The sequence below is a fragment of the Rosa rugosa genome, chromosome 1 (genome assembly GCF_958449725.1).
Source record: "Rosa rugosa chromosome 1, drRosRugo1.1, whole genome shotgun sequence".
NCBI classification, from domain to species: Eukaryota; Viridiplantae; Streptophyta; class Magnoliopsida; order Rosales; family Rosaceae; genus Rosa; species Rosa rugosa.
The window spans coordinates 64,486,564-64,507,074 of NC_084820.1; the positions used below are offsets into that span (position 1 = coordinate 64,486,564).

At 38.0% G+C, this 20,511-nt stretch overlaps 5 protein-coding genes across 5 annotated transcripts; all 5 read left to right on the forward strand.

The window, feature by feature from the left end:
- The first annotated feature begins 1,430 nt into the window (after nt 1-1,430).
- Nucleotides 1,431-2,118, forward strand: LOC133744693 (uncharacterized). The gene has a single exon (XM_062172762.1). The coding sequence runs from the start codon at nt 1,635-1,637 to the stop codon at nt 1,905-1,907; it is 273 nt and encodes a 90-aa protein (XP_062028746.1). The 5' UTR covers nt 1,431-1,634; the 3' UTR covers nt 1,908-2,118.
- Nucleotides 2,119-7,114: 4,996 nt separating this feature from the next.
- LOC133744699 (uncharacterized) lies at nt 7,115-7,736 on the forward strand. Its single transcript, XM_062172767.1, has one exon. It carries the CDS (start codon nt 7,226-7,228, stop codon nt 7,496-7,498), a length of 273 nt encoding a protein of 90 aa, XP_062028751.1. The 5' UTR covers nt 7,115-7,225; the 3' UTR covers nt 7,499-7,736.
- A 2,518-nt stretch (nt 7,737-10,254) lies between these two features.
- LOC133726116 (uncharacterized) lies at nt 10,255-10,872 on the forward strand. Its single transcript, XM_062153598.1, has one exon. It carries the CDS (start codon nt 10,345-10,347, stop codon nt 10,624-10,626), a length of 282 nt encoding a protein of 93 aa, XP_062009582.1. The 5' UTR covers nt 10,255-10,344; the 3' UTR covers nt 10,627-10,872.
- A 1,681-nt stretch (nt 10,873-12,553) lies between these two features.
- Nucleotides 12,554-13,092, forward strand: LOC133726117 (uncharacterized). The gene has a single exon (XM_062153599.1). The coding sequence runs from the start codon at nt 12,687-12,689 to the stop codon at nt 12,963-12,965; it is 279 nt and encodes a 92-aa protein (XP_062009583.1). The 5' UTR covers nt 12,554-12,686; the 3' UTR covers nt 12,966-13,092.
- A 3,791-nt stretch (nt 13,093-16,883) lies between these two features.
- LOC133744706 (vesicle-associated protein 4-2-like) lies at nt 16,884-20,039 on the forward strand. Its single transcript, XM_062172774.1, has 7 exons — nt 16,884-17,467; nt 18,294-18,364; nt 18,610-18,691; nt 18,835-18,953; nt 19,319-19,396; nt 19,515-19,634; nt 19,748-20,039. The coding sequence occupies exons 1-7, from the start codon at nt 17,182-17,184 to the stop codon at nt 19,808-19,810; spliced, it is 819 nt and encodes a 272-aa protein (XP_062028758.1). The 5' UTR covers nt 16,884-17,181; the 3' UTR covers nt 19,811-20,039.
- The last annotated feature ends 472 nt before the right edge of the window (nt 20,040-20,511 follow it).

Here is a 20,511-nt window from a genome sequence, read left to right on the forward strand (position 1 = left end):
GTGTTGCTATGTATTGTATATGAGCAGTAAGTATTGTTATTCTTCTCTATTTGAATCAAGAGAGAGTTAATAGGATGGTGTATTGGGGATTTGGGTAGAGAGAGTTGTTTATAAACTCTAATTGTATGTTTATCACAATTGATCATAATGGAATATCTTGCCAGCTTTGAAAGTGGATTTAGCTCAATCACACTGACTTAATGAACCACTATAAATCTTGGGGTTGTTGTTTTTTTTTTTTTTTGTTTGGATAAGAAAAATTTAGGTAAGAGGGAGGCTTCCCTACACTACCAGGGCCAGGGCAAACCTACGACCTCAACCCAACAGGACTTACGAAACTGGCCAGTGTCCCAACCCAGCCCATTGGTATGGAATTATGCAGGACATTTTCTAGATTGCCCACTAAATGAGAGATTATTGGTAGCAGGGATCGAACGTGTGTGGGTTTACACCTTCTTTGTGGTTTGTTTATTGATTACTTTCTTTATCATTGGTTGTTACTCTAGGAATTCATATCAATACCCTGTTTGTTACGCTTCCTCCGCACAACAAGATGCGCGAGTCTATGAGCGACACCATTTACTTCCCTATAAACATGTATAAGCAAAATAAAATTAAACGATTCTTTTATATGAGAAATTTTCATGTGGAGTATATTTCTTAGTCTAGGTTGTATGAGTCCCAAAGCTGTAGCTTTTCATAGTTCTGTTGATCCGCTTCTCCCACTTTTTGAAGTCATTAGTTATTTTGGACATTGTATCGTTGGATATCTTGAAAACTCCGGCGGATAGGTTTTTATCCGCCTTGGAGGATGTCATTATATATGAGCCTCTTCTTGGGAGAATTTCAAGGTTTCTTAGAAACTTCTGTTGAGAATTTTTCATAGAGAGTGAAATTTACACTCCCTAATTTGTAATCCATACTCCATATTTGCTTATTTGATCAAATTTTCATAAAAAAAAAAAAAAAAATTAAGTCGGTAAAGACAGAGTTTAAGTTATCAAAAAAAAAATAGTGTGAATTGTAAAATAAGTAGAGAGTGAACCACAATTTTTTCATTTAATTACAATACATGTCCAATCGAATTTTTTTAACATAAATAACCGTAAATAGATAATGAGAAATAGACTGCCACATGCCACTAAACCCTTCAAGGATTCTAAAATAGCATAAGCTTAAAAGAAAACAAAAATCTAAAATGGCTGTGAACCTTGACAAACGAACATAGTGAGAATGAGAAAGAGATCGAACAACCAGGAAAGAAGTCTTTATCGTTGGTTATTTTTAGGCCTCCATATCCTGGTCCACCTTCTTGGAAAACAAGGACGTACACGAGTGGTTTTCACTCCAACACCGCCGGCCTAAGTACAATATTTAAAGGCAAAACAAGTAGCTCTCGTCTTATCACTCCACCAGGCCACCCACAGAGTTTACGAAAAGAATAACAGGTATGAAATACCACTGGCTTTTATCTCTTTAAGCCCGCCCCATCCCTCTTCTTCTATATAAAGAGCACCTCATTCTTATCTATCTCATCAATACACTCAAAACATTCATATCAACCAGTGAGAAACCCAAAACACTCAAAACAGAGATTTAGTGTTTCAATCGGAAGAGAAAAGAAATCGATCACCATGAGTAATACCTCAAGAACAAGCAAGGCTATTGTTGCCTCAAGTGTTGGAGTTGTGGAAGCATTGAAGGATCAAGGAATCTGCAGATGGAACTCCACCATTAGATCCATGCACCAACAAGCCAAGACCCAGTTCAGGTCCTTTTCTCAGGCCAACACCAAGCTATCTGCTTCTTCAACCTCGGCTTTGAGCAGAGTCCGAGATGAGAAGGTCAAGAAGTCAGAGGAGTCTTTGAGAACAGTCATGTACTTGAGCTGCTGGGGTCCCAACTAGGAGTCCAACCAAGAACAGGATTACATATTTATGGAAGCCATTGCTGGTTACATAGAGCTTGGGCTGAACAAGAATGAAACTTTTCGATCCATCACTTTGGCTGTAATTAGATGGAAGGAAATTGTCTCTTGTCTCTGCAGTTGGAGCAAATTGATGTAGAGTTTTGTTATAACTATTGACTATTTTTATAAAGCTTTTACATGTCTGAGAATTGATGCCTTGATCAGTACTACTAGCTGTTTCTTATCAGTGATGCAAAGTTAACTTCTAATGACAAGCATATGACAAATCCGAAACACCCATTTGGGCCACCCGGTCCTAAGTTATGAACTAATCTTCAAATAAAAGAACAACGTGGATAAAATGCTAGTGAGATCTAAGATACTTGAACAAAGCCTCTCAAAAGTTCACTAGTACTTCGAGTCTTTTGATTGAGGCTTCAGAGTCTGCAATTTCTTCCCCAAGTGAAACCAACAATAAGAAGTTGATGCTTTTTATTGAGATGGCCAGTGAAAACAATGCCTAATGCAGTTAGTTACTACACCAGATAAATTGAGTAAAAAGTAATTTAACTCGAAAAATCTAGATTAATTTACGATGTATAAGAAAATGGGACAATTTCCTCTAAAAACAAACACATCTGGGTTCTTGTCCCACCTGTGAGGCTAAAATGGGATATCAGGGAAACCATGTGCTGCTCTGCATTGGTGTATAGAAACGTGTTGGGTATATAGGCAAGCTTGTCATGAGAGAACTGCAGCTACGTGTGCACTTGAAACTAAACCACACTGAAAACCAATCCTGACTCACCACTAGCCACTGGGCCAAAAACCAGCGGTAGCTACACAGCCTACCAGTGCATGGCTTTCTCAATATTTTATGAGCCTCCTCCTCCTACATAAAAGCAACAACATCTCACAGCATTTGCTCAAAATCAATCAAAACTTCCTTATCATCAATCCCAAATATCACACTTCCCGGTCTTCCATTACAAGATTACAGCAACTATAAGTTCTTCATCATCAGTAGCAAACAGGGCTTGGATAGCGGCAGCCAGTGTGGGAGTTGTGGAGTCATTGAAAGACCAAGTAGGCATATGCAGGTGGAATCACACAATGAGACTGATGCAGCAACATGCCAAAAACAACCTCGGGTCTTATTCTCAGGCGCACCACAAACTCTCTTCCTCATACTCTGCTTTGTTATCAAGGAAACTCAGAGATGACAAGCCAAAGCAATCTGAGGAGTCTATGAGGAATGTCATGTACCTCAACTCTTGGGGTCCCAACTAGAGAAATTTGTTTATTTACAGAGAGTGATTGCAAACTGTATATATCTGATTCTCTGTAAAACAAAGAAGAAATGCGTTTGAGAGGTGATTTTTACATATCGATCATCATGAGCCTCCTCTTCATTGCTTTTGGATTTGCATGTCTTTCCCAATGTATATAGGGCTAACACTACCATTTCAATCTGATTTCTCGGATAAAACGCTTTGATCAAACAGTTGGAACCAAATTAGCATATGAATTTGTTTGAACAGTAACAAATCCTCACTAATATGAATTGGACTCATGAAGGTCTACTTTCAGAGACTTGCATAACATGCAATGGTTGGTCTCAGTTGCTGTTGCTACCTTCATTTCAATTGTAGAAGAGAAAGGAAAAAGTTGAGGACTTTGTCAATTTCGAATTTGGTTCAACTTGCAATGCTATTGATTTCTCTTGAGGTCATTCAAATCGAGTTTAGAAAGATGGTTTTACTATACAAAAACTAGTAACTGCAATAGTCACTTCCTTCTCTTGCAATTGAGATCAGAGAGTATGAACAAATTTCTATCATCAACCTTCTGAAATTTACTAGCAATCTCAATGCAATGAGGACAAATAAGACGATGAATACTTTCATTAACCGCAATATCATCAGAACTAGTTAAAGATAAATGTAAACTAACAAGAGAAGACTGAATTTTACTATGAGGGCAAACATCGGTACAAATTAATTGCCTTTTACAAGTTTACTTCTCTGTACTTCTTTTCACCATTCTTCTCGGTGCATGGAAATGTACGCTATCTTCTACTAGTTCCCATGATATTGTGCTTGATGAGAGCACGATCGTCAATTCTCATTTCAGAGTTGTAGACCTACTGTAGAAGTCATTACTATCTTAGAGCAAGTGCACCCGTAGTCAAGAAAAGGCAAAGTCGATAAGTCGAGAATTCGACCAGTCAAGTTACTATTCACTGCCACTGGACATGGGTTTACACCCGTTGTTTTTCTTGCCCGGTCAACACTGTTCATTATTATATAATTTTAGGGGGGTCTCGAAAATCGACTTTTTACACATACATAATTTGGGAAAACTTCCTTCATGAAAGTTATAGAGATCGTCGATACGAGTTCGTGCATATGTGGAATGCAAAAATCGGACTTTGTATGAATTTATTATGAATTTTTGAAATCTGAAAATTTTCTATAAATAGAAAAAAAAAATTCTATTTTATTTCAAAGGACGAAATTTTTTCTTATTTTCATTTCCCCCCCCCCCTCCCCCTCCGGTCTCTCTCTCTCGCGCGCCCCCAGAACTGGCGGGTTTCGTCCGACCCGACCCGAATTTTTCTCCGGCCTCCATCTTCCTTCGGCCAAAGACCCGGCCACCCCCGAAGTCGCCTCACCTCGTCCGGCCGCTCTGTGGCGTCAAACCGGCCAGACGCTGCCCCTAGGCCGAGATCGAAGCAACCCAGGCTCTGTGACGTCAGCCATGTTCTCTCCCCTTCCAACGTGGCAGCTGGGCTTCTCCTTCGACTGGTCAAGAAATTAGTCAGGGCTTTGCCCTTTTTCTTCCCCTCGGTCATCCCAAGCCAAGTTTTGGCTGGGCAAAAACCAACCGGTGGAGGGATGAATCTCTACATGCCCGGTCACCACGTCATAATTCCATGCTTTTGCCAGGTCAATACCAGACCGGTGCACTTGCTCTTAAGATACCTTTGTCGACCGGTTATTCATCGGTCAAAGTGACACTCATATCATTCGATGACTTTTCATCAATAAAATTCTTTTTCAACAAAATTTCGTTGCTAAAATTTATTTTAATTTAAATTCAAAGGTTGAGCCACGGGCACGGTGGGTCTCGTGCCCTACTGAAATTTTTATAAAAAACGTATGAATTAGTAAGAGTTTCTTAATAGCACTAGTTGTCAATTTGTTGCAGTGGTCAGACTTGTCTATTTCTTACTGCAGGTCCCCTGTTCGACTTCCGTTGGCAACATTGGCTGATTTGAGACCTCCCAATTTGCTATTTGGATCTCCTTCATTTTTTGCACAATTTTAAAACCAATTTTACCTCTCTACAAATAAAATAAAAAAAACACCTGCATCTACATCGTGGGAGCTACAGCTCCCCTCTTACATCTTGCAGTTCTCTCTCCAATTCTATCCCTATCCACAAAATTTAGAAAGTTAAAATTCAAACTTTAAAATAACTACTCCAACTTATTTATTTGAAATCACCATCTAATCAAAGATTAAGAAGAGGAAGAAACACGTTTTGATCAAAACTAGAAAATAGCAGTAGACATCTCTCTTTCTCTCCAACTCTCTATTGTAATCCTCTCTCTATTCTCCTTTCCCTCTTTCTCATTCTCTCTCTCTCTCTCTTCTCATACCCATCTCCCAATTGGTTGTCACTGGCTCCAGGAGCTTGAGACGTCTTCATTGTTTCATCTCAAGTTTATTATTAGATTTTATAAATTATAGATTGGATGATATTTAAAATATTTGAATTTAAATTTATTCAATTTCAACGTCAATATATCTTTGAAATCAGAAAACAAAAACAGGGTCAACACTTACTTTCACTGACTTTTCTCTCAACCCAAAAAGGATTGACCAAGATTCATCAAACCTGGCTAGGCAATCAAGAATTATAAGGTTCTTTAAATTGCTTCAATGGAAATCCAACTTCAACTGCATCAAGTAATGCCAAATTGTTTGAAGAAGAACACAAAATGGGGTTTGAAATTGAGAGTTCAAATTAGTCGATTGTAATTACCAAAAAGTCAAAAACAGTGAAATCGTTAATCTTAAAAGATTTTTTATTTTTTATTTTTTTTGGGTGTGCTCCCAGTTGATCATGAAAGCTAACAGGAGTTTAGAAGTGCAATTTTTTTTTCTTTTATTATTGGAACATCGCATATATAACAGAGGTGTAAATAGATAAAAATAGGGGTAAATCAGGAAGTTCAGTGGCCAAAAAAATGAAGAGAGATCCAAATAGTAAATTGGGAGGTCTGAACAGACCCACCCGGTACATTTGTGTTTGAAAAAAAAAAGATACTTTTATTTGTTTTTAACACTGTACTTCATTGTTTATTAAAAAAAAAAAAAAAAAAACACACTATACTTCCTTGTAATTTTAAAAGTCAAATATAATTTATATCCCCATCATAAATTTTTTTTCTAAAATATGTAACTAAAAAAAAAGTTTTCTGAAATCTAAAAATATTTTATTAATAAAATATGTAATTTAAAAAAATGATCTTATTGGAACCTTATTCTAATGATCTAATTTTCATTAAAGTTTTGGTATATAGTTTAAGTTCTAAATGTTTTTCTTAAAACATCCGAGTGCCCCTGTACTTAAGATTAAATTCTACCTCCACCACTGTTTAAAACACCTCATGCTGATGAGTTATTTGTTAGACAGTCATTATCATTTTAAGATACCAAAACCGATGATAGTTTTTCATTTAAAATTATTCCTATTTTACAAATTATTCTCATTTAAAAGACCTCTTGAAAACGGAAATGCATCAATCAATCTAACACATCCTCACGTCCAAAAAAAAAAAAAATCTAACACATCCTTGCCGACGTCGTTCAGTCATAAAAGGAGTGCTAAAGAAGCATTAGCTTAAACAAAGTCTCAATTAAATATAAGAAAAAAATAAAAACAGAAGGTTTTTATTGTACATTACTCACTATCCCCACACAGCCCACCTACCTGGAAAACAAGGACACGAGTGGTTTTTAGTTCTACTCCTAGACCGCGGGCAATGGGCATGAAAGAAAAGCCATGTATGATGTATGTATCTCTCTCACATCACTCCACCAGTCCACCCACAGACTTTACCAAAAGAAAACCAGACAAAACTAATACCATGCACTGGCTTCCCTCTCTTCAAATCCTATATAAAGGGCACCTCATTCTCATCTACCTCATCAATACACTCAAAACATTCATATTCGCCAGTGAGAAATCCAAACCACTCAAATAGAGATTTAGTAATTCTACCAGAAGAGAAAAGAAATCATCATCATGAGTACTACTTCGAGAACAAGCAAGGCTATTGTGGCAGCAAGTGTTGGAGTTGTGGAGGCACTGAAGGATCAAGGAATTTGCAGGTGGAATTCCGCAATAAGATCTATTCACCAACAAGCCAAGACCCAGTTCAGGTCCTTTTCTCAGGCCAACACCAAGTTATCTTCTTCTTCAACCTCTGCTTTGAGCAGAGTTAGAGATGAGAAGCTGAAGAAGTCGGAGGAGTCCTTGAGGACAGTCATGTACCTAAGCTGCTGGGGTCCCAACTAAGAGTCTAACACTCGGAATCAAGAGCTAGATTACTTATTTATGGAACCGTTGCTGGTTATATAGAGCCTGAGATGAACAAGAATGAAACTTGTCGATCCATCGGTTTGGCTTGTAATTAGATCATCTAATTTAGATGGAAGGAAAATCGTCTGTTCTCTCATGCAATTGGGGCAAAATGATGTAAATTTTTGTTATAGCTGTTGACAATGTTATACATCTTTTGATGCCTTGATCAGTACTACCCTTTCTGAGTAACAGAGAGTTAATTTTTAGTGACAAAAGCATATGAGAAATCCAAAACACCCATCTGGGCAGACCCTTATAAGTAATCAACTGTTCTTCAAAATAGTAGAAGTTTGAGGTCCAAAATGAATCAATTCTGATAAACTAGAAATTACTAGTATGATACTAATTTAATGTCATCCCATGAATTGAACGTGGATGAAAGATATATTTTTTTTTTAAGGGAAAGACGACAACTATATTAGGTGAAACTGAGAAGTACATGGAGCGATGCAAAAACATCGAAATAAAAACAATAATGCTTTAAAGATGCACAAACGCATCTAAAGTGTAGGAAAACAATAAAAGATAACAAGATGCATAAACGCATCTAGAATAAAAGGTAACCATGTGACTTGATGCCGAACGATATCGCTGCACTGCATATGTCACGAGAGCAGTGTAAATACAATAGTAACCGTAACTGTAACCGTAACCGGTGATATGATCACCTAGGAGAGATGATTCGCTCACCGAGAGTTCGAAAGTAACCGAGGGTGTCAGAAACTCGAAAATTAGCAAACGAACTCCCAAGAACCAGAACAAATATCAGATCAATATGAGCAGCCGTCTCGGATCCAAGATCCGGATTTGAAGACTACCCGGATCCCAAATGCGGATCCAAATTCGGCCCGAATCCAAAATCAAGATTGACGGGTCAACCTTGACAAATGCCCAAGCCCAACTCAATCTGATCTGGGCACCCTGGCTTCAGCCCTCCGTCCGACCAACCTGCCAGATCTGCAACGCCGGAAAACACAGGTCCCAGATCCGTCCACATGACTCCAAGCGCCACCACCCTGACCACCAGTCGTACAGCCCCATCCGAGGTCGTTCCACCCTTGGATCCCCAAGCCTGCACGTCCCACTTCTGAGCCAGAACGTCGCGTCACCATCACCCACGGACTGCAGCACCGCCGTCTCCTGCCGCGAACTCCCTCTGATCTGGGAACCAGAAACCAGAAAAAAAAAAAAAAAAAAAAAAAAAAAAACCCGACAGCTGCACTCCGCCGGAAGGCTGAGGCGTGAACCTTCCCATCTCGAGCCCCTCCCACAGCCCTACTACCAGAAAGTCCAAGAAGGCCCGGCCAAGGTTCCAAGACGCCTTCATAGTCCCTGGATCCCAGATCCGGATCCGATTTCCAGGTGGAAGGTCGCCGACCACAGGCCCAGATCGACCACAGCCTGGAATCCCAAGTTGTAGAGATCTGAGAGAAAGGGAACACATCGCAATCCGCCGCAGCATGAGGAGTCGAAAACCACGCCTTTGAAAAGCAAACTGGAAGGATAGAAGAGACGGTTTGCACCGCACTCGAGGTATACGACACCAAAGGAGGAGCCGACATTGATCTCCATCGAAGATGGAGAAAATTGCAGAAACGTCCACCCATCAGAGATGGAGAAAATTGCAGATGGATGAAAGATACTTGAACAAAGCCTCTCAAAAGTTCACTAGCTAGTACTTTTGAGTGAGTGAGGCTTAAGATTTGGGATTGCAACTTCTTCCCCAATTGAAACCAACAGCTGGATCCTCAAGTAAACACACAAAAGTTGATGCTATGTAAGTGGCCAGTGAAAAGTGAAAAGTGAAAAGTGAAAAGTGAAAAGTGAAAACAATGTGTAATGCAGTTACTACACGAGAAAAATTGTGTGGGGGAGTTATTTTACTCTCCAAGCAACTAGTTTTTTTTTTTTTTTTTTTTTTGAGAAACCAAGCAACTAGTTTTAATTTGTCATAAGAAGATGGGACAAAATTCCCATTAAAAAACAAACAAAAAGATAAATAAACACAACTGGGTTCTTCTCCTATACCTGAGGCTTAAATGTATTTTTATAAGGAAAACCATGTGCTTCTCTGCGCTGGTGTATAGAGACGTGTTGAATATATAGGTAAACTTGTAATTAGAGAACACTAGCTACGTCTGCAGTTGAAACTAAACCACCCTGCAGGAAACCCATCCTCAGTCACCACTAGGCCAAAAACCAGCAGTAGATAGAGCCTACATAGTAATTTCTATGAAATGTACGTCTGTAATTTCGTTTGATCTAGTTCTTTAACGTTATAACTAGTGTAGAGCAGAAAAATTACGTACATCTTATTTTACAGGTTATTCCATACCAAACTCGAAATAAAAAATAAATGATGTCAATATAATTTTTTCTTTTCATTTAATCATTGTACATACCATATCAATAGTCTAAAGCAAAAAAGAATTCTTGGAAAAAGGAATTACTTTCCTTTTTGTTAATCATTGGTTATTTTGGCCCTTATCCTTATCCCAAACCCACCTTTCATGGAAAACAAAGTACTCACAAGTGGTTTAACTAACTTCCAGACCGCGGGCCTATGGACATTTGTTTAAGCAAAACCATTTAAGTTTCCACCCACAGACTTTTACCAAAGGAAACAGACAAAACAAATACCACTGGCTCCTCTACCTCATCCCTCTTCTATATAATGACCACCTCATTCTGAAACCATTCAAACTCACCTGTGAGAAATTCCAAAACACAAACAGAGGATTATTTCTTCTATCAGAAAAGAGAAAATCATTGTCACCATCATGAGTACTAGTTCAAGAGCAAGCAAGGCCATTGTGGCAGCAAGTGTTGGAGTTGTGGAGGCATTGAAGGACCAAGGTATTTGCAGGTGGAACTCACCCACCATAAGATCCGTCCATCAACAAGCCAAGAACCATTTCAGGTCTTTTTCTCAGGCCAACAAGAACAAGCTATCTTCTTCTTCGACCTCAGCGTTGAGCAGAGTCAGGGATGAGAAGCACAAGAAGTCAGAGGAGTCTTTGAGGACTGTCATGTACTTGAGCTGCTGGGGTCCCAATAACTAGTTCAATTATTCATGCAAGCACTTAAAATCGAGAGCAAGATTACTTTGGCTTGGGCTTGGGCTTGGGCTGAACAAGAATTAAACTTGTTGATCGATGGCTTTGGCAGTTTGGCTTGTAATTAAATGGAAGGAAATTGAGTGATGTCTCTGCCATTATTGTAGCAAATTGTTGTAGGTTTTGTTATAACTATTGACATGCTCTGTACTATTTACTCTCTTGAGTAATGTATAGTTTTTTCTATTTCAATGACAAAAGCATATGGCAAAATGGCAAATCAAAAACCCATTTGGCAACCCTATTCTAAGTCATAGCATCCTGTTCCTGATTGTAGAAGGAAAAGATTAGTGGTCCAGGTAATGAAATTCAGATTGCGTAAGAGATATAAGATATATATCAAGAAAGGTTTCTTGATGGAATCAAGGCCTCTTCAAAATTCATACTTGTTCTATGGAAGATGGCCGCAGCTCAGAGCTGCGCCATTCTTTCCAAATCTGCTTTTGAAAGTTCTACCTATAAACGTTGCAGCTTCTTCATCTGATTGAAACATTAAAGTGGTAGCATTCGAGTTGTATTGACTGGAAAGCAACAATTGGATCTGTATATACTTAATTAGCACCATGAAAGTAGGCCTTAATGCAGATTATGCAGTAATTGCATCACCAAACAGTTTCCTAATCCTAACCAGAAAGAAAACAAACAAAAACGTAATAATGGGTTCCTGTCCCATACCTGAGGCTCAAATGGGATTTTAGGGAAAATCATGTGCTCCTCTGCAGCATTTTATAGACGTGTAGAGGATATAGGCAAGCTTGTCATAATTGAGACTACCTGTGCACTTGAAAATAATATGACTCACCACTGTAAGCAAAAACCAGCAGTAGCTACAGAGCCTCCAGCGCATGGTTTCTTCAATATCTTATTACTTGATTCCACAACTTGTACTCTTTTTTTTTTTTTTGACAAGACACAACTTGTACTCTCACTCCCTCTATAAAAGCAAGACCATCTCACCCTATTTGCTCAAAACATTCTTCAAAGCTTTGCTTGATTAGCATCAGAACATACAAGAACATCACACTTCTGATTCCATTAGATGATCAAGATCATCAACAATATGAGTTCTTTAACGTCAGTAGCAAACAGGGCTTGGGTAGTGGCGGCAAGTGTTGGAGTTGTGGAGGCCTTGCAAAAAGACCAATTAGGGATCTGTAAGTGGAGCCAAACTATGAGATTGATGCAGCAACATGCCATGACCCACCTCAGGTCTTATTCTCAGGCTTACACCAAACTCTCTTCCCTCATACTCTGCTTTGTTTTCGAGGAAACTCAGAGATGACGAGCCAAAGCAGTCCGAGGAGTCTCTTAGGAAAGTCATGTACCTCCACTCTTGGGGTCCCAACTAACCAAATTTGCTTGTTTACAGAGAATGCATGATTGTAATTAAATTGTAGATTTCTGACTCTGTAATGCATGGAAGAAACTAATATGAGAATTGATCCATTTTGGCATATTATCATTAGCCCTCTTCCAACTCAAAGCATCACTGATCCAAAATACTGATGCCCTAAAGTATGAATTTTACTAATTTATTTTAACTTAAACAATTAGATTTTCTTTACACTAGAAGTGTGATTTTTTTTTTTTTTTTGTCAAGGAAGAGTGAATTTAATTTGGAAAATGACAATTTCCAGTTTAAAATCAACAAAACCAAAGTGTAAAAAAATAGCAAGTGGATTTTCTCCTATACTTGAGGCTTTGATGGATTTTATAAGGAAAACCGTGTGCTCATCTATATTTGTTTGTAGTGAAGTAATTGAGCAGTGACACTTGGCAATGATGACGCCGAAACCAAACAAACTCTCAAGTAAAACCATTGCCTGCAGCTCCTGGTTTTCCCATATTTTATGGGCTCCCTCCTCCGTTCATGAACTTATAAGAGCAAAACCATCTCACCGTTTGCTCAACATTCACCAAACTGTCAAGCACAATCAAACAGCAGTTTCCCTTTCAAAAAAAGAAAAAAAATCAAACAGCAGTTTCAGTTTTCCATCATCAACAATATGAGTTCTTCATCATCAGCAAGGAGAGCATGGATAGTGGCAGCAAGTGTGGGAGTTGTGGAGGCCTTGAAAGACCAAGGAATCTGCAGGTGGAATTACACAATGAAATTGATGCAGCAGCAAGCCAAGACCCATCTCAGGTCTTATTCTCAGGCTCATTCAAAACTCTCTTCCTCATCCTCTGCTTTGGTTTCAACTAAACTCAGAGATGACAAGGCCAAGCATTCTGAGGAGTCTCTCAGAAAAGTCATGTACCTCAGCTGCTGGGGTCCCAATTGAGCTAGTTCATTAGGCCACTTTTTACTTTTTTTGGTTCTGAACAAAATTTGTTAATGATTAATCGTAACTTGTAGATCTCTGTTTCTCTGTGATATAAACAATGAATCTCAAAGTTTTGGCAACATTATTTCATTAGCCCTTTTTTTTATCTCTTCGTTTCTTTTGGATTTGTGTCTTTCCCAACATACAGCCAATTTCGTTGCTTCATTCACTAAATGCTAGCACCAATTATGGTCTTCATTCCTATCACCGATCCAAAGGTAACTAAAGAGGTCCGGTAAGAAATGCTTTATAAGGAGACTCGGGGGTTACGAATCTCATAGTGAGACTCTGAAAGATCAGATCTTGATACCACCCAAAATAAAATAAACTTGTTCTGATTGTAGCAAGGCTTTGTAAATTTCAGGACTTCAATCAAAGTGGTTAATTTATCTACAGATCAAAGTTCATGACTTTCACTGATACTTGAAAGCAATGATGGTAAACGACACAATGTATGAAGTAGAAATGATCATGTGGCAAATTAAATAAACAGGAAAAGCTAGGGAAAGAGATGAACGGGAGGAAATCATTGGAATGAGGGGTTTAGGGAAGAAGTTGGATCCCTTTTGGATTTTCCAGAACTGCGTTCTTCCCAATCCCCTCATGCCCATAACTTCCTCACTCTCACTCTCTTTCCCTGTTACTCCTTCTCGCTCAAACAAAACAGGAAGAAGTTTAATGGATTGTATGGATATGGTAATCACTCAGTAATAAACAACAAAAATTGAAAGGGGAGTAAGCCTAGGAAATTGTTGGAATGGGAGGAATCGGTAAGAAATTCTCTTTATTGATCTGCTTAAATTTCTTATCAACCTCTCCCATCCCAAGAACTTCCTCGAGTTTTTCTGCCTTTCTCACCCAAGCAACTTGGATTTGTTTAACCATGGTTTGGGAATGGGACTCAACTGTTGCTTATAAAAGGAGATTGGAGTGGCCAGTCAAAGCAACCACTGTACTGGTTTCACCTGAATTGGACCCCCCAGAATTCAAACGCTTCTTCTTAAAAGAAAAGGGAAATTCAAACACGTAATGTCTGTGGTTCACTCACACGACTGAACAATAGACCCTGCCAATTATTACTGCAATCTTGCTCTCTCATTGTCACACAGTTTAGGCACAACATAAAGTGAATAAATATACAAAATTGCTAAGCTCATACATAATTTTATTGGTACTACACATGAGGTTTGTTATTTGTTGACCTTTCAGATTTTTCTAAAATTATTAGAGGGGTATAAAATTTAACAATTTATTAGTGTGTACAAAATAATATCAATTTAAAGTTGCACTTCTGATTTCTTGTACAAACATAATATTTTAAGAAAAATATAAGTTGCGATGTTTTTTTTTTTCTTACTTTTTTATTAGCAACAACGCTAAAATTAGCTTGCTCTATAGTGCTAAAAACATCGAGGCAGTTGATGACTGTACCCACAATGAGAAAGCCACCGTAAATAATTAATTACTCAATTGATGCCCAAAACCTTCCTAGGAAAATCAAACAGTTCTAGCATGACTGATTTTCCAATAGCGTCGTCGTGGAAGCTTTTGTTGACAAGTCATCTAAAATGAGTCTAAAGTAGGCATGAACAATAAGAGTAGTGCTTGTTTCTGGAAAGATGTCTAGTTCGATCGATTGGTTTAAATTGGTCAAGGCAAAAGTTGAGTTTTTGTATCCATTGGTATGAGCTGCAAGCAGAGTTGGAACATATAGAATTGCTTGGAGTGAAGCATACTCTGCCTGATCATCTTTAATAGCTTACGTTCTCAAACTAATGGTAGCTGAAGAGTTACCGTGTCACCATGGCTCCATTTATTTGATATTGGTAAGAGACTACCTGCATCCCGCAAACAAATAAAATCAATTACGTCTATAATCTACACTTGGAGTAGATGGATGCAGACTTCGATCATTCAATGTTGCCTTTGCACCATCTCAATCTGTCCAAATTGGCATTCGCATATCATATCTTGTTGCATATCAAATTATTGTTTAATTGCTTCCAACATCTCAAATATGTGAATCATTGATAGATGAGCGCATAGTAGAGTAAAATTTATTGAAATTGAAAAGAGATTAAATTATTATAAGTTGATGTCACATGAAACCAATGGCAGCAATATCATGCTCAGATACCCCAAAAACTTATAGTCATGCAGTCCGGGGGTATGTCATAGAGCATTTCACACAAACTATACCCTAAAGAGTAAAGACATGATTCAGGTGGCTGGGTGGTACCACAAGGTCATGATACCATCTAATAAGACCAATCCCGTTTTAAAACTGGAGTTATGGAATTCTCTTCTTGTTTATGATCCTATACTCCCATAAAATTTTGCACACCAGCTGAAAAGCCGATAAACAGAAGCTATTATGAGAGCGAAACTGTTCCACTTTCATGATATCATCACCCCCTCAATCAGCTGCCTCCACCTCCATTCTTAATAGCTAGCTTAAAGTCTCCTATTCAGCTGTCTATACGTTACAGTTTTTTTTTTTTTTTTTGTTAATTTACTTGTAATCATCCAAAACAAAGTTAAAGCGATGAAATGAGATCAAGAGCAAGTCTACAACTGCTGTTAAGTGAGGGAAAAGTCTTCTTCATCGATCATCTTCTTCAAACATGGTGTTAGAGGAGAAGAATGGTAATGCAGGAGATTCACTTGGACTAATTAATAATGTACTTGAGCTGCTGGGGACCCAATTGAGCTGGAAAGGGGATGATGATCTTGCCAGTACTCTTTCCATTATGTCTACTATAATTAAGAAATTCATCAAGATCAGTAAGTATATTATATTAATCTGTACCTGATCGAAATGGTAGGAATACTACTGTGCTCTAATCTCTAAGCAATAAGATCCCTTATTGGCTACTACGTACATACATCAAACTTATACAATCAATCTCGACTATCTCAAAGGAAGAAAGATTCACAGCATAGGGGGAACAGAAGGTAACTTCACTTTTAAAGCTGTTCGATTATACCCTAGCATACCACAGCATTAGCGATTTAGATTTGTTAACATTGCCCCAAATGAAATTGTTGGTAGGCCAAAATCATTATTGTACCTATCAAACATGATTTCATTCATTGATTGAGATTTGAGAAGATGCCTTCTTTCTACTAGTTATAAACAAGAGGGTCACATGGGAGCATCAGTAATGCCACCACTGTCTGAGCAAGAACTACATGTTGCACATAATGGTACTAACTGGCATCATGGAATTGGGAGGGCCTATTCATAATTATGAGGCCTTATGCATGCTCTCTTTTAAGCCTTTCTCTGTCAATTTATCCCATTTATGATTTATCCAACCATTCTTTTAAAGCAAAAGTAGAATGTCGCACCAAAGAATAAATCGAAAGAAATCATAACAAGATTTGAATGGGAATGTGTCGATCGTTGGTGCAACTAAAGCTCTAATTCGTCCACAAATGGCTTCGCTAGAGCCTAGTGTTGCTATCAACTGTTATATTCCTAAAATCTACTCACGTAAAATTTAACGTCAATTGGTGACTTGATATCAAAGAAATTACAAGATTAAAATATGAAACTATCATATGACATTTGTAACATCTCATCTTAGGTGATTTGCAATGGTCAAAATGTTCCGACTGCACCAAAATATTAGGACAAACTCTACGCTAGTAATTCTGACAAGATTAAATTTATCGATGTTCATCATTTAACGGTCAGACAAACGATCAAAGTATTGTTTCAATTTTAGAATAATAAATCACAATGTGGTAAAACTCAAGGCTAGTGAAATGAAAAATGTAATTAGCTCTTGTATCTTAAAAGAGAAACCAGAGAGATTGAAGCCGCAAAAGTCTCAACAAAAACCAAAAAGAAAAGAGGAGTACAGCCCAAAAGTTCTTAAAACTTTGAAAAACTCCTGCGCCAAAGTGACAACCAAGAACAGCAGGGAGAGTTAAAAGTAACCACCGCCAGTTTTCGACAATCCAAAAAGTCCAGAGTGTGAAAGGTCACACTCACTCACATTCGCCATTTGCAACCATACAGACCTTTCACAAAACTGAGACACACTTCACAACAAATTCAATCTTTCAGGACATCCCGCACAAACAAAATATCTCTCTCTCTTTTCCAAATATCTCCGGCAAAACCCATTTGCCGGAAGGCTGATTTCCGGTGACTGTGTTGGGGAGAATGGCTGTGGAGGCTGAGAAATTTGGGTCCGACGGGAAGCTTTGGAGTCTGTGCAAAAGGCCATTTTGGCAGTCAAGAAATGCTGCTCCTCCTTCTTACTCTTCATCTTCTTCTTCGTCTTCGAATTTGTCTTCTAGGCATAATGCTCAGCAGCTTAGTCGGATTCAGGAGTCTGTGGAGCGTCCGACGCTTTATTCTGCCAGTACGGTGTCGTATGTGGCCAAGTCTTTGCTTCCCGCTAGGAGAAGGCTCCGTCTTGATCCTCCTAATAAGCTCTTCTTCCCATGTACTCCCCTTATCTTTACTTATGTTTGGTTTTGAATGATTTTTTTTTATCTGGGATTTCTTTTGTTGTTAAAGTAATGATTTTGATCTAAGAATCTTGAAGAAAGAAAGAACATTTTGTTTGCTTTTGTATGTTTAGTTTGATTGCATGATATGTCTGTTTTCTTAGCTTAGACTGGTTTCGTTTCTAAATGCTTATCTGGGTCTTCACCATGATATTAGTACATAACTACATATAACTTGTACCTTTGGAGTGTTCTATGATTTTCTTAAGCTGCATGATTTTAGTTAAGTTTTGATTCCTATTAGTGTTGATATAACATAAGCTATGATCACAGTATCTCAATCCTGGAGTAGGATCTTGAGATTCTTTAGTCTTTTCTATGCATATACATTGCATTACTTGTTCATAATCTATGAAAAGTATATTTATTTTTGGTAGATTTCTAGTTTGTTTTGGTTCACCAGGCCAGGGCTTCTTCATAAACTCAACATTATGTATGTATACATATATGTATTCTTGTTTGTTAAAAGTTAGAGTTGTCCTGAATCTGGTACTTATTGAGTCGGGTTGATTAACAAATAGTTTTGCTGTGAAGTTAGATCTAAAGCATTTGGTTTCTATAGACAACAGCATTACTTACTGTGTCAGTGATTTGTCTGTGCGTTTGGTTTTCTCTCCTTTCTTAGGTCCCAGGATTTCTTGTAAGAGGTTCAATTTAGAAGTATTTGCTTATCAGTAGATTGTGTACAGTTGAATTCCTTTTCTGATTAATGATTTCATGGCAGATATGTTCTTCCTTACTGTGATATTGTTTCATCTGCAGATGAACCTGGAAAGCAGGTTAAGAGTGCTGTTGGGATTAAAAACACTTCCAAGTCTCATGTAGCTTTCAAGGTATCGACTGTAATTGTGTTTCAACCAATCCTAGCTTCTCTTTTCTCTGCTTTTTCCCTTTCAAGCATTTTATCTTTTACTATGGCAACTTGTCATAACTAGTTGGAGAACTAGACATTTGATCCTGCACATTGTATCGCATTGGACTACAGTTTCAGAAGCTTTTCTACTGTCGATTTGATATATTATGCTTATCCACCAACAGAATCATTTATGTGCTTACTATTTCCATGTTGGTTTTTCAGTTCCAAACAACTGCACCAAAGAGTTGTTACATGCGTCCTCCAGGGGGAATACTTGCTCCTGGTGAAAGTCTTGTTGCAACTGGTAATTCATTGCTCTTGATATTTCCTTACCACCCCCTCCCCCTTTCATTTTTAAGCTTTTTGGCATTGGCATTTGCAGTGAATATAATGCCAGCTAGTATAGATTTTAGTGTGTATCATCTGAAATTGTAACGTGACCAACAGTATTCAAGTTCGTGGAACCTCCGGAGAACAATGAAAAACCAGTAGACCAGAAAAGCAGGGTTAAGTTCAAGATCATGAGCTTAAAAGTGAAAGGAGAAATGGACTATGTTCCAGAATTGGTATGATTGAAGGCATTTTTCAGACTCTTTACCTTATGTGAAACTTTATTTTTCTGCAATAGGGTTGTTAATATTTCTATGACAACTAGACTGATTATCCAATTTGAAATGAGTCTTTTCTTGTCAGTTCATTGATTTTAAAATCTACCACACTTCTACATCATTAATATGTAAAATTATTGACAGAATCTGTAATTGGAACTTCTCTATAACTGGATCTTTCATCTTCTGCTTCTACAGCATGTTGTAATTTAGAGTCATTTATATCATTTTTCAGACGTGCTGTATATTCTATGAAAATATAGAAACAAGTGTGCCTCCCAATCTCTGATGTTAAACATCATCTTTTGCATGTACTTATGCAGTTTGAGGAGCAGAAGGAACAAGTCGTTGTTGAGCAGGTTTTACGTGTTGTTTTCCTTGACCCGGAACGCCCTACCCTCGTAAGTTGGATGGAGATATCTCCAATTTGTCATTTCCCTGCACTTTGTTTATTTTATGCCTTGTCCTAATTTGGCCTCAGTAATGAACATTGTCGCTTTGAATTTGATTATTGTTAAGGCAATGGAAAAACTCAAGCGGCAATTGGCTGAGGCCGAGGCTGCTCTTGAGTCACGAAAGAAGCCTCCAGAAGAAGCGGGGCCCCGAATTGTAGGAGAAGGACTGGTCATAGATGAATGGGTGAGGCACTCATCATGTTTGTTGGTTCTTCTGATAGAATGATGGCATTGAGCTTTTACATATTTTCATATTGTGCATATTCTAATCTGTGGCATTTGCATTTTCCTTTATAGAAAGAACGGAGGGAAAGATACCTAGCGCAGCAGCAGGTCGAAGGGGTAGTCGATTCAATGTAGAATTATGTTCCCTTCTGATTAGATCATTTCTTTCTCCAGTGTGGAAGTTTCTATATGTGATTTTGTATTGGGTGTGCCCTCTTCATGTATCTGGAAGAAAGTTGAGCATGTTCTACTTCTACTAACAGAGCAGGCAGGCAAGGGGTAAATGGAAGCATGTTTTGTTGTGGATAGGTGTATCTGTAGATAGTGTAATATTATGTTTTATTCATTGCTTTAGAAATCTGAATGAAGTTCCATAAACTGTGTTGCTTTTAAAACTTCTGAAGGAACCCTACCATCTTAATTCTGTCCCGGATCTTATAATTATTTGGTCCATTTGGATCATGGGTAGGTTAGTAGGTGCACTATTAACTCTGCTGCCATGCTGTCATAATACACTATAGGGAATTAGGGATTATGAACAGAAAGAAAGCTAATTAAAAAAGCTGTGGTTTGTAAACACCTACAACTATTATTTGATACGATACAGATATCACAAGTTGAGAATGAGCACAATGAGGCAGGTGATCCACTATAGGGATGGACAGAAGCAGAATCTTGCTGCATCTATTTATTATATAAATAAGTAATGTAATTTGGATTGAGATCTGGTGATGTTCTTAGTTTATTGTCCACTAGTAAATTAAATTTCATTTTAATCAAACTTATCTATAAATTGACCAGACTAATTCTTATACATAGTGAGAGGAGTATCTGGT